This window comes from Acanthochromis polyacanthus, chromosome 8 (genome assembly GCF_021347895.1).
Source record: "Acanthochromis polyacanthus isolate Apoly-LR-REF ecotype Palm Island chromosome 8, KAUST_Apoly_ChrSc, whole genome shotgun sequence".
NCBI lineage: Eukaryota > Metazoa > Chordata > Actinopteri > Pomacentridae > Acanthochromis > Acanthochromis polyacanthus.
In genome coordinates this window covers 12,789,876-12,804,096 of record NC_067120.1, presented here as the reverse complement: position 1 = coordinate 12,804,096, position 14,221 = coordinate 12,789,876, and the positions used below count along the sequence as shown (strand labels likewise).

The 14,221-nt window shown below is 39.9% G+C and overlaps 2 protein-coding genes across 2 annotated transcripts; one reads left to right on the top strand and one right to left on the bottom strand.

Moving 5' to 3' along the window:
* Positions 1 to 71: 71 nt before the first annotated feature.
* ighmbp2 (immunoglobulin mu DNA binding protein 2) lies at positions 72 to 10,478 on the top strand. Its single transcript, XM_022189883.2, has 16 exons — positions 72 to 248; positions 1,336 to 1,418; positions 1,883 to 2,052; positions 2,144 to 2,339; positions 2,427 to 2,524; positions 2,699 to 2,862; positions 3,504 to 3,704; positions 3,790 to 3,937; positions 4,025 to 4,199; positions 4,574 to 4,756; positions 5,869 to 5,987; positions 6,075 to 6,169; positions 6,633 to 6,756; positions 6,854 to 7,666; positions 7,753 to 7,952; positions 8,949 to 10,478. The coding sequence occupies exons 2-16, from the start codon at positions 1,342 to 1,344 to the stop codon at positions 9,144 to 9,146; spliced, it is 2,961 nt and encodes a 986-aa protein (XP_022045575.2). The 5' UTR covers positions 72 to 248; positions 1,336 to 1,341; the 3' UTR covers positions 9,147 to 10,478.
* Positions 9,331 to 11,838, bottom strand: LOC110949118 (zinc-binding protein A33-like). Its single transcript, XM_051951624.1, has 4 exons — positions 11,599 to 11,838; positions 10,224 to 10,246; positions 10,024 to 10,142; positions 9,331 to 9,938 (listed from the first exon to the last, which is right to left on the bottom strand). Exons 1-4 carry the CDS (start codon positions 11,836 to 11,838, stop codon positions 9,388 to 9,390), a joined length of 933 nt encoding a protein of 310 aa, XP_051807584.1. The 3' UTR covers positions 9,331 to 9,387.
* Between the last annotated feature and the right edge of the window lie 2,383 nt (positions 11,839 to 14,221).

Genomic DNA, 14,221 nt, shown 5'->3' with positions numbered 1-14,221 from the left:
CGGTAACGTCCTCGGTTTTGTGTTTTTCAAAATAAAGCTTGTGCGAGTGGGAGCAGAGAGGTCAGCCGAGCAAACAGGGGGCGCTGTGGATAGCATGTTAGCATGCTAGCCGAAGAAGTCAACATGAGCCAAACAGACACACTAATGGAAAACTGGAGGAGATATTACCAGAGATTATTTTATTAACTAGCCGTAAACTTTGCTTTTTCTGTCCTCTGCTGCGTCGGTGTGTCTTCATATATCTCACCGTAAGTGTCCTTCTGTTTGGCTAACGGTAGCTAAAGTAAACTGAGTGTTGTGCTGTTAGCTAACATGTCAGCAGTTACCTACAGCAAACATTTAAACTACTAATACAAGTTCCTGCTCTTATTTTTCTTACATTAACTACAAGTAAATGTAATAATAGGGTTTGAGAGGTAGAACCCGGCACTGTATTAAACAAAATAAACCATAGTGGAGTATGTCTGTTCTGTGAGATACACGTGCAATTCACAATTAAAAATTACTCCTCTACAGTCAAAAGTCCTAAATTCAAATATATCTTATCTGTATCTATAGAGTAGATACAACACAAGTAAGGATCTAGTGAGTGCATTTCAAGTAAATGCACCCAAAGTGTCAAAGACAACTCATTCAGCAGCAGACTGACCCCAGTGTAATGTTACATTTGTGGATTTTACTAATGAAGTTTATGATAGAGCTGTAAAGCAAAGCATATATGTGCAATTCAAATTCAATTTAATTCAGTTTATTTGTACTACAAACAAAAGAAGTGGCTTTAAGTACAATATTCACCTCTGAAAGCATCTTTACTGTTTTAGGATAGATTATAGGATTTAATTTATCCTGTTTAGGGTCCATTCTGATCTTATTCCTATTTATTACAGACTTCTTAGTACAGATGAACACAGGTATGACCTTTGAGATGTTTGGGCAGGATTTGTTTGTTCTTTTATTTCTTTGCTCATCTTAAAAACTGAAGGGAACAGAGTGTTTACAGCTGGGGCCCTGAGACTGTGGAGTGAGCCCGAGGAAGTCAGGTTGCCTGAGTCACTTGCCTGTTTTTATTATTTCAAGAATAAAAATCAGTAAAGTGGAAGTACCTGTTCTGAAGTATATCATTCGACAAATTGTACTTCCACGACCTTTAAGATTGTCCCTCTGTAACGGGAATTTAGCTGATCCTTGAATCACATTGTTAAATCCACCAGTGAAATGTAACCTTGTGGAATTAACTTTACAACATAACAGGAGTAACTAAGGCAAGACTGTTCTGTTTTCTGTTGTCTGTAGATGAAATGTTTTGATAACTGATTATCATTTTTGGTCTTTTAGTAAGCGATGGCTTTGGAAAAATTTGTGTCCACGACCCTTGAGCTTCTACAAGAGGAGCGGGAGGCTGAAATAGAAGAGACCAGGTATGATAACAAACGTAGAGGCTGTGTCATTTTTTTAGAAAAGGGGACACTCAAAATTGCAATTTTGTTTCTTTGACTTTGGAGGCGACAGATAAAAAAATGAGTAGCACAATTTCAAATTTTACCCCCTGGTGTGGGTCATGCTTCAAACATCATCAATACATGACATGGGCAAATCGGGCGACACAGCCATGCAGACGTGGAAAGTAAAAATATTGCATTTTTCATGACACACTTTCAGCGCCAGAGAAGATGCTAGACGTTTGTTAACTTTTTATAGCCTGAGTAGAGGTCTCCCAGACAGGTAAACCAACTATTATATGCAACATTTGTAACTTTTTAAGTGCCTTTAGAGAGATCATTGCATAAGTAAAGCACGGCTTTGGCCTCATTCTGCAATGTCGTTCCCACAACATTTTAAAAAACTAAATCTTATGATATTAATCATAATTGTGTCCCCCTAGAATATGGCAGGAGAACATTTCTCTCAAGGATCTTCAAAATAAAGGGGTTTGCCTGCTGAAGCTGCAGATAGGAAGTCAGTCTACAGGCCTGTATGGTCGCACAGTTGTCGTTCTAGTGCCAAGAAAGCATCTTGGTTTCTCGTCTCTGCCAAGCAACAGCTTTGGACCAGGTGAGATGGAAGAATAAAACATTTGTGCTGTTGAAATTTTGATTTTGTGTTGTAATTCCTGTGAGGTTATACACTGTGTCTTTCATTGCAGGTGATATAGTCGGTTTGTATGACACTGCTGGATGCACTGCAGCCTCACAGATCTGTACAGGAATAGTGACAAGAGTCAGTCAGGCATCAGTGAGTGTGGCCTTGGATGACTTAAAGGATGGGCTCAGTTTTGATGCCGATGGTCTTTACAACCTCCTGAAGTTAGCGAATGACGTCACCTACAAACGAATGAAAAAGTGAGTAACATCTGCAGATAAACTATCACAGGGTGTGGAAATAAAGAAACCTTGAAGCATCTTAATTTCACTGTTTTGTTCTTGTAGTGCCTTGAATGCACTAAATGGATACAGCAGTGGACCAGCTGGCAACTTGATAAATGTTCTCTTTGGAGAAACAAAACCTTCTTCTCAGTCTCAGCCAAGTAAGTGAAACTTTTATCTAATCAAAATAGTCCTGCTGATTTTTCTGTGAAGGTGTAGTTTTGAAATGGTGTCACATTATTATGTAGAATGCTGTTGACTTCAGAACCTAAAACCTGTAATAATATCATAGTCTACAGATTAATTCTGTGTGTGTTTTTGTTTTGTTTCTCCAGATGAGGTTGAATTCTTTAACTCAAACTTGGATGACTCCCAGAGAGAAGCTGTGTCCTTTGCTCTGTCTCAGAGGGAACTGGCTGTGATTCATGGACCTCCAGGCACAGGGAAAACCACCACTGTGGTAGAGATCATCCTGCAAGCTGTCAAGCAAGGCCAGAAGGTGCTACAAGTTCAATTTATTTGTGTAGAAGAGAATATTTTGTCTCTACTAATTAGCTATCTTGTATTTGTGTGTTGGTTGAATAGAATACAATGGCTTTATTGTCATTATACATGGCATGACAAAAATATAAATAGCTTCCGCTGGACAGTACACAACAACAAACAATACGAAAGAAAATATCAACATTAAATAATACAATTAAATGTACATATATAAAAAAACAGTATTAACAATGACATCATTAATAAATTAAACGGAATAAGAACCAATAAAATAGAATAAATATGTCAAGAAATTGCACGAAAGCAGCAAAAAACTGGCATTGTGCATTCAGGTAGACAAGTGTTTGGAGTTCAGGAGTCTGCTGGACCATGGATAGAAACTGTTTCTCAGCCTGTTTGTCCTGCATTTTGAGGATCTCAGTCTCTTTCCTGATGGCAACAGGCTGAACAGCTTCTGGACAGAGTGTGTGCTGTCTGCCCACATCTTTTTTCCTCTGCTGAAGCAGCGGGAGGTCGCGATGTTCTCCAGAGGGAACAGAGGGCAGCCGATGGCGGAGCAGGCTGCTGCATTTTGTCATAGCGGTATCTTTGTCTAGCTACTGTTATTTTGATAAATGTGCTTTTCTGGCTGTGCAGGTCTTGTGCTGTGCCCCGTCAAACGTGGCTGTGGATAATTTGGTGGAGACGTTGGCTCGCTGCAAGGCCAAGGTCCTGAGGCTGGGTCACCCTGCCAGGCTGCTGGAGTCCATCCAGAAACATTCGCTGGATGCCATCCTCGCTCAGAGTGACAATGCAAACATCATCGCTGACATCCGTAAAGACATTGATAAAGCTTTTGTGAGTACACCGGTCTGAGCTCCTTCTTCGTGCCAGTCTAGTGCCACGTTGAAAGATTTGTGATCTTTGATGTGTTTTTTCTAAGACGGGAATGAAGAAGATGCAGCAAAAAGGAGAGAGGGTGAACTTCAAACGAGAAATAGGGGAGCTGAGAAAAGAGCTGAAAAGCAGGGAAGCAACCGCTATCACCCAGATCCTGAAGAGTGCTGATGTTGTGTTATCAACCAACACAGGTCAGTAACGGCCTCCGGTAAAGAAAATGCGATTCAGTTGTAGCAGCGATGATGAAAGGCAATCAGAGAGCGCTTGTCTGTCTGCAGGTGCTTGTGATGACGGCCCTCTGAAGTTCCTGCCAGCAGAGCATTTTGATTGGGTGGTGATAGATGAGTGTGCTCAGGCCCTGGAGAGCAGCTGCTGGATCGCCCTGCTTAGAGCACGCAAGTGTATCCTGGCTGGAGACTACAAGCAGCTACCACCTACTATCAAATCACAAAAGTAAAAATACAAGTTTTCTTATTTTTATGCATTCATGTGTAAATCAGATTTAACATTCATCCAGTGACAATGTATTTTCTTTCCTCATACCTGAAATGTTCTTCTTCAAACAACAATTCTGAAGCATTTTTCTATAAAATTCCATATTTATGACTATATAAGCAACTATTTGGAAACAAAACAGTTTTACATTCTTTCAAATCTGTCTTTTATGATGGAGTATTTCTATACTGCTGTGTGCTATTTTTTCTTAATCCTCCCAATCAGTCACAAAAATAAGTCAATTAAGAAAAATGTTTCAGGGCATTTTAAAGAATCTTGTTAAGTGATTTTTACAGTATGTAACATGTTGCTCTCTTCTGTCCCCCATGCAGGGCTGCATCAAAAGGTTTGTCCCTGAGTCTTATGGAAAGACTGATCCAGATGTATGGAGACTCTGTGGTCCGAATGTTAACAGTTCAATACCGCATGAACAGCGCTATCATGGATTGGGCCTCCAAGGAGATGTACCAGGGACGACTAGTCGCTCACAGCTCTGTGGAGAAGCATTTATTAAAGTGAGAATCCATTTCAAAAATGGTTGATGCTACAGGTACGGACCCGTACCCGTAGCATCTGTACTAGAGGTACGGACCCGTTAAGGTCACTGAAGAGCTGGCACCGGTTAACTACTATTTGCTGCACATTACAGGCAGTTTATATGAATGACTTTGACGGCGAACATTGTATAATTTAACCAAAAATACACCGTCTCCTCTCATACTTTATACAGTGTAGTTTTTATGCTTTTAGACGCGTGTCTAAATTGTTTAAAGTCCAGTTCCTATTAATTAGTTTACGGCGTTTAGTGGTGGAAGCGGCTGACGAACTCCATTGCAAATGTTCCCATTTAATTTCGGACGCTAATTTACAAGATAAAATTAAGGATGTCGAATATGAAACAAACACTGGTGAATGGTGAGGAGCAGCTCTTTAATTCGGCATGAATTTAAAAAACCCACAAACTCGATTTACTGTGATATTGTGAGATTTGTTTGTGGTTATGTAACTTAGCCATTCAACAGAGTCCGCTAACATTAAAGTGACTGACGTGCAGTGTCTGTGTTGACAGACGTTGAAAATACGTCAGGGTTTTGTTTAGGTTGTTAATATGTAATAGTCTGTCGCTACTTTTGAAGGTAAAAAAATACTTGTAGTTTGCTGGCTGTTAGTTCCGCCATTTGTTTTGTTTGCTGTTTGTGCTTTATTAGAACAGGGTCACGTGAATAAAAAGTTTTGCTATTTTTAATAGTAGTGCTGATTTCAACCCCCAAATCGCTGCCGTGAAAAAGTCAGATAATGATATTTATAAGACGTTATGCATGATAGAAAAGAGAACAGCAGATGACTGACATGACAGGCTCGGCACGCAGATTCACCTCGAATCACGGAAGCGCCTTCATCACTCGGATTACCAAGCCGGCTCATTAATATTTATGTACGTCGGATTACCAGCCAATCACAAAGCGCGTTCATCAGCCGTCTCATTAATATTTATGATAAGGTAAAGTGCCGTATCCGTAGGCCACAGGCTATGGGTACGGGTCCGTATCTGTAGACACTACCTTCAAAAATATCTCACATTTGTATTTTCTGTGACTCTGAAAAATATTGTCCTTGTTCCAAACAGAGATTTAACAGGAGTCTCCTGTGTCGAAGAGACCAATGTTCCACTTCTTCTTATTGACACAGCAGGGTGTGGTCTCAGTGAAATGGAGGTCACAGATGAGCAGTCCAAAGGCAACCAAGGTTAAAAACATTTTTTATTGCATAAAAACAGATTTTTCTACTCTTTGTGTGGTATGAGATTTAACAGTTTTCGTACCGTTTCCTCAGGTGAGGTCGACATCGTTGAACTGCACATAAAAGCACTGACTGAAGCTGGAGTCAAAGCTAAAGACATTGCTGTTATTGCTCCCTACAATCTACAGGTAAGGCACATATTTGAGACTACAACGATGCTCATTTCCATGATTACTGAATTTATGTATCGATAAAATATCAGAGAAAACAACAAAAAATGTCCATAATAATTTCTTGAAGCTCAAGACAGATTGCCAGTTTTGTTCAACCAGCAGTCCAAAACATAAAAAATATGGAATTTACCATAAAATATGACTGAAAATACCAGCAAATCCTCAAAAAAAAATTAGGAACTGGAATTGAGGAATGTTTAATATTTTTAACAATCATTTGTCAAAACAGTTTTGAGCAACTGTTTTGCAAGATATTCAGATTGTTCGTATAAAACTTTATATAAGGTATAAAAACATTTCAGACTAGCGTCTTGATAAACAGGAACACTTCAGTCTTCAAAGAATCAAACTGTGCTGTCTTAAAATCAATGAATGTTATAATTTTAATGCTTGTTTGTTTTTTAAAATCTCTGTTAAGGTTGATCTTCTACGTCAGAAACTTTCTGCGAGGCATCCAGAGCTGGAGATAAAGTCAGTGGATGGTTTTCAGGGCAGAGAGAAGGAAGCGGTTGTTTTGTCGTTAGTTCGGTCCAACAGAAAAGGTCATTTCTGATGTGAAGACTTGTTGATTCTGTCACATTGAACATGAATTATTTATCCTTTCACTTACAAACATGTTTTTGAATTCCTTTATTTCAGGTGAAGTTGGGTTTCTGGCAGAGGACAGGAGGATAAATGTCGCTGTTACACGTGCAAGACGCCACATCGCTGTTGTTTGCGACACACAAACTGTCCAGAATCACGCTTTCCTGAAATCCCTGATCGACCACATGACTGAGTTTGGCGAGGTCAGAACAGCGTTTGAGTATATTCAAGATATCGTTCCACAGAACTACACTCGCGACCACAAAGACACAAAGACGGCGTCTGCCAGCACCTCCTCATCTACCAAACAGAAGGTCAGAGATCAGCCTTCCAGTAAGGTAAAGCAAGGACAGAAGAAACCCACCGGTGGCAGCAATAAGGAAAATATTGCTGGTTCAGAGAAGCACACGAAGTCCTGCACATCATCAAAGATAGAACAAGAGCAGAACGAGAGCAGGTATGCTGAGATCAGACAGCAGGTAGAGACCTTTATGAAGGAGCTGAATCAGGGGGAGCTACAGTTTCCGTCTTCATTTAACTCTCATGACCGCCTGCTGGTCCATCAGATAGCTGAGGAGCTGGGCCTCGTTCATGAGAGCAAAGGAGAGGGGAGCGACCGGTCTATCACTGTCTCCAGGCCTCTGAGGGCAACACCAGCTGAGGAACCGACGCAAGAAGAAGCCCAGGAAGAGGAAACAGTCTCAGATCCCCAAAATGAGCCGTCATGTCCACGTGCATTAGACCTGAAGAGTTTACATTTGGAGAGAATGAAGAGGGAGCAGCAGAAAAGGGAAGAAAATGCTCAACAAAAGAAGCAACAGAACCACAATCCTCCAGCTCCCAGCCAGTCATCAAAGAAAGCCAAAGGTTTGCAAACTTCCAAAAGAAACATCTTAAAGTGTTTTCTTATGTATACTCTGTGGATAATTTCATTCTGCATTTTTTCTTCTCAGGAAAGAACCGAACCAAGGCTGGCGCCTGCGACATCGCTGCTGCCGCTGCCCCAGATGATGACTTTGACACACTGATCAGCGCTGTCATGAAGGCTGACAGCGTTTGTAGCTTTGTTAAGTGTAAAGCATCTGTGCTGACACTTGGGCAGCTTTGCCTGTTCTGCAACAGACAGTACTGTCTCAGTCACCACATACCAGAGGTGAGAGGCAGACATCAGCAACACTGTGTTTGGTTTGGTGTGTGTATGTTTTGTTTTTGTTTTTTTTAGGCCATGTACAGTGGGGCAAAAAGTATTTAGTCAGCCACCAAGTTCTCCCACTTAAAATGATGACAGAGGTCTGTAATTTTCATCATAGGTACTCTTCAACTGTGAGAGACAGAGTATGGAAAAAAAGTCCAGGAAATCACATTGTAGGATTTTTAAATAATTTATTTGTAAATTATGGTGGAAAATAAGTATTTGGTCAATAAGAAAAGTCCAACTCAATACTTTGTAATATCACCTTTGTTGTCAATGACAGAGGTCAAACGTTTACAGTAGTTCTTCACCAGGTTTGCACACACTGTAGCTGGTGTTTTGGTCCATTCCTCCATGCAGTTATTTATTCACACCAAGCTGCTTGTCTATTATAGATTCACTCTTTCCAGCCTGGTGCAGGTCTACAATTTTGTTCCTGGTGTCCTTCAACAGCTCTTTGCTTTTGGTCATGGTGGAGTTTGGAGTGTGACTGTTTGAGGCTGTGGACAGGTGTCTGTTATACAGATAACGAGTTCAAACAGGTGCCATTAATACAGCTAACGAGCGGAGGACAGAAGAGCTTCTTAAGGAAGAAGTTAAAGGTCTGTGAGAGCCAGAGAGCTTGCTTGTTTGTAGGTGACCAAATACTTATTTTCCACCGTAATTTACAAATAAATTCTTTTAATATCCTGAAATGTGATTTCCTGGATTTTTTTTCTCCATATTCTGTCTCTCATAGTTGAAGTGTACCTATGATGAAATTACAGACCTCTGTCATCAGTTTAAGTGGGAGAATTTGCACAATTGGTAGCTGACTAAATACTTTTTTGCCCCACTGTAGGTGTGGTTTACCTGAAATAATAACACATTTGTTGCTAAAAACTTATAGGCCACACCTTGTAACTATTCTGTGTTTTCCCCAAAAATCTGATTGTCATGTTATAAACACTTTTTCAGGTTCACGGCTGTGGAGATAAAGCCAAATCTCACGCTCGAATGAGAATTAGCAAAGAGGGCGTTCTTTATGCCGGGAGTGGGAAGAAAGACAAATCCATGGACCCCAATAAGAAAGCTTATCTGCAAAGAAAACTGGACTCTAAACTGAAAGACATGGCATCACAAAGGAAACAAAAAGCCAAGGAGAAAGACGGTTAATGTCACCAAATTAACTATGATTTAACAAATCAAATGTCTCTGTTCTGAAAATCGTTGAAACTGAAAATGTTTACAGCCTTGTTTGATCAAATATGATCTTCTGATGTGCACTGGATGCAGTATGGTATACATTTGTTCATCAAATCACATTCTTTATCACTTGTTTGTTGTTTTTGTCACTAACTATAGCACACACTCCTCACATAAACCCTCAGGAGAGGCATGTCTGCTGTGTGTGAAGCTATTCTACATCCACTTTGATCCTCATTGGACAGATTGTCAGCGGACTGGAGATTTTTCCGTCCATATACAGTCCGGGGGAGAAATACGGAAAAATCCTCTCTGTAAATTTGTCTTTGAATGTGTGAATCACTGTCAAATCAGCTGCGTTGATGAAAACTACTTTTGATTTGTCACAGTCCACCTCCACGGTAATCCTCTGGGGCTTCTGCTTCATCGTCAGCTTGGTGCGAGGAGATGTCTGAGCCCAGAATGAGTCTCCGTTGCACAGGCCAATTACCCAGAAACCCTCAGCGGGGTTGAGGAAGACGGTGCTCTTTCTTTTGATGGACTCCTGGGCCACTCCGATGTACCAGTCTTTGCCTTGGCCCACGTCTACGGTCCAGCTGTGCTTTCCAGATAGAAAACCGGCGGCTCCCAGCACACACACACGGCTGGTGCAGCGTTCAGGGTTGTCAGGAAGCAGCTGTTTGCTGCTGTACTGCACACAGCTCAGCTCTTCAGAGAATGCTAAGTTGGACTGGGCCGTGTTTGGATCCAGAGTGATTGGAACTGTAAAACATTAAGTCCGTTAGATTGAAAATATCACACACCTTAGAGTAAACTTTAACACGCAGGCAGCTGTCTGTTTGCTCACCATATCTGACGATGTTGGCCATCTTCTTCCAAATTCCAAACTTAAGTTGTCCCAGATGCTGTGCAGAATTTATCAGAATAGCTCTGACACATTCTGGCTCTCGAATGTTGGATTTGGCCCTAAAACATGTTGAAATAATTACAGCATTGTCTGATGGAAACAGTTAGTGCTGATTTTAGCAGGTACTGAGTAATGCTTACTGTTTCTTTGTCTGCCTGTAGTCCTGAAATTGAAGGAATGGAGAAATACATTCCATTAATGAAATCCTCCGTCAGAAAAACCTCACATGAACGGCCAGTGTGTACACTTGTTTAAACAAACATGGTGGTAATGTAGAGACAATATTGCATCACATATTCTTTGGTGTTTTTCCTGCATTGAGGAGTTTCTGGCAGCCTGAGTAAGAGGTTTTAGCCAGCTCTGAATTAAAAAGAAGAATTTAAACACCTTTTGAATTATTTTGAGGTTCATTTACTCGAGAATGTTAGACTTTTTGTTTTATAAGTTTTTAGCATATATTTCTCTCGAATAAGGAAATAGATTTGTGGCCTTTACTGTAAGGAGATTCATCATGCTTCTAGTCACTACATAGTCACTCCCACAAACACTATTCTGAACCTGGAAAGACCTGTTAAATATTAACCACAAACATAGATGGATGAAATCACCCCTGGAAATATTTAACTTGGCAAAGAGCAATAAAACAAAATAAAAAAGAAAAGTATCTATACTCATTACAGCCTACAGCAGGCTTTTTAGTAACAATAGATAGATAGATAGAAACTTTATTAACTCAAACTACCCTTTAATTCAGTCTGAAAAGTCTCAACAACTCTTTGCATGAGCCCCACAGGACAATGATTATAATGATGTACAGACTTTTCCTGTATTACCAACAAAACATTTCAGTGTGTCCACTGCTATTCATGATCAAAAACCTGTCAAAGCTGTGACCTTCTCATCAGTCTCAGCTCTCTGTTGTGCTTTGTGGGAATTAGCAGCCTGCAAAACTTAGATAGTGAACATGGGAAACGTTGGACCTGCTAATCACCAGCATGCAGACACTGAGCTCAAAGCAGCGCTGTGTTTAAGTGCTGCCAGCCAACACACCCGATTAACACGCTGGATTTTACTGTCAAGACAGTGGCCAATGTCGTGGAAAAGCTATACCCAAAATCTAAGTTTAGAAGAGAAGTCTTATCTCATATTTTTAGTTTTATATATATAAAAATATGACTCTAAAAGGTTTGAAGAAAAAAGAATGTTTTGTGCTTTTGTGAGCCTGAATTTTAATAGAAAAATATGTGAATTTGAGTAGATTTTTTTGTTAGTATGCTTTTACAGCTTTTCATCATGTACAATATCTTATTCTGGTTTTATTTATCATTAACATTTTAATTATCCACACTGTCTTCCATCCTGGGGCTGGTTTATTTTTGACAGTTTTCATTATGTACTAAGTTGCTGTATTGAGCATTTTTCAACATTTTGACCTCAACATGAGAAGACGTGGATTTAAATGTCCATTGGCATGCATTTTGTCTGTGTGTGTCTGAATACTGGTTGTAAGTGTACCTTTAAAAAAGGTAAATCCTCCGCTGTCAGTGCTGCCTCCGTGTCACTGATGGTGGAGGACAGAGTTTTAATCTGACCGTTGATGTCTTCCAGCTTCCTGCACATCACCTGGATCTTTGTTTCCTCCTCCTGTTTGAGCACCTTCAGCCGAGTTTTTTCCTCCTCCCAAAGGAACTGGTGGAGCTTCTCAAACTCCGCCTTGATCGCTGTCTCATTTTGAAACACTTGAGTCTGTGACATCAAGAAAGTTAGTTATTTACAGTAAACAAAGTGTTGGTGTGTCATGCTGGCGGATTTTCCACTTACCTTGAAATATAGCACCAAGATTCAGCCATAAAAGTGAAATTTAAGTTACAGGTGGTACAAGAAAACCAATAAAGGACTTAAAAATGTTCACCTGAATGTATTTTTTTGTTTCCTCCCACTGCTCCTTTGTCGTGTTCAGTAGTCTGAGTTTTTTCTTCATGGACTCCAGCATGGCTGAAATTTCTGTCTGAAATGTTCAAAGAAGCATTAATGAGTTAAAGTCAAGAACTGAAACCAAATAATTGCCCGTTCTCTATGTAGTTTTGTTTCATGAATCATGCTGAACCATGTTTCTTTGGATCCATTCACTATTTATTGATATTTTACCAACATAATTATTAATGTAGAGAACAGCTGGCATTAGATATCGGTTAAAGCCACATTAGAAGCCCTTTTACAAAGCTATAAATAGCAGATAGCTGATAGAATTGTCTTCTTTGTCTTGTGCAGTCTGTGTCATCAGCCCGTCTCTGTGTTTGTGTTACCCGGTTTCTGTTTTTACTTTACCTTTTTCTGGTGAGCTGCCTCCTCCACTGGGCAGCACTCATGCACTTTATGCTGCTTTGATATCTGGCAGACAAGACATATAGGCTCCTCGTCGTTTTTGCAAAAAACCTTCAGCTTCTCATTGTGAAGAAAACAAACTTCTCCATCCCTGCTGGTCCTTCGCTCTTGATACTCATCTGCAGCTATCTTTAGTGCCAAATTGATAGGTGGCCTCCCGGGGACAGACACACAGCCACACACAGGACATTCTCGACATCCTTTCCATTCCCAGAATTTGTGTAAACAAACTCTGCAAATGTTGTGGCCGCATTTTAAAAGAACAGGAACACAATAAATCTCAGAGCACTGAGGACAAAGCAAGTCCTGCTCAGAGATCGCAGTGTTTGCTGCCATCAGGCTGAAGAGTTCCTGTAAAGTGAGTTCATGCTCTTCAGGTGTTGTCATTGTAGGCGGAACAAGTGGGAATCTCCAGTAAAAGCTGGCCAACTAGTATGACTGGTTAAATAGAATGTGCAGGATAACACTGCTCACTGTAGCTATGACATTAACTTTGCAGTCTGAGAATTAGCAGCAGAGATAAGTACAAACTCTTTTAACCTTCCTGTTGTCCTCATTTACGGGCACCAAATGTTGTTTCCTTGTCTGAAGAAAAAAATCCAAAAATTCAGCAAAACAAATTCCCCAAATTTCTGAAAATTTGCAAAACCTTCAGGAAGAAAATTCAAATAATTCCTTAAAAGTTTCCCCTTAAAGGTTTAATTGAAAAAAATCCCTCGAATGAATAAAAATCTTCCAAAACAAATCCTAAAAATATTTAAAACAATTACATAAATATATAAGTAAAACTTCTAATATTTTATTTAAGAACATTCACATAAAAATCAACCAAAATCCAACGAATTTCGCTGGATTTTGGTTAATTTTTTTGGTGAATGTTCTTAAGAAACATTTTTAACAGTTCTTTTTTTAAAACCCAATAATCTTGAAACATTTCCCAAAAATGTTACAAATGTGGACATCAGAAGTTTCACTGCGAAAATACCCCTCCCCCCCCCCCCCCCCCCCCCCACCCACCCCCACCCACACCCACCCACACACACACACACACACACACACACACACATTTTCAAACTTTAAACGGGTCAATTTTGACTCGCAGGACAACAGGAAGATTAAGTTCACAAAGCAGTCACGCTTCCATTCACATTCAGTGTACTTTATTTTCCATATTGAAACGTTTCCATATTCGACACAGTAACATGGTTTGACTAAATGCATAAACATATTAACAGTGCATTGTAGTCAGACTCTAAATCAAATAAATCACGGTTATATCAACATGATGTCTAGAAAAACAATACAAATCTACATGGATTTAAATGTTGTGATATTACTGCACGTATCCTCAAAGCTTGGAGGCAAAAACAGAGGTAGTTTAAACTGTTAAAGAAGAGCGGCTGCACTGTAAAATCGTTTCTTTACCCCAGAACCAAGAAGAAGCTGTGGATGATATCTATGCTTTACACTGACTGTGCTGCAGGTAAGCAGACAATGAATCAGAAACCTCAAAGAGTCAGATGCTGCTGAGAAGTGAGCTCAAGTAATGTTCTTAAAGTCAGATATAAGTGCCTGTGCAGTAAAAGCAAACTTATCTCCTCTCGTGCTGCTCATATTTTGTATGAAGAAAAAAAAAGTTAAATTTAGAGCTACAGTACTGTGTACTCCTCAAGTTTGCAATATTTTTTTACCTCTTTGCTTTAACTAAGAATGTTTAAAAATGGCATTTGTTAACGCAGTACCAAGAATTTTT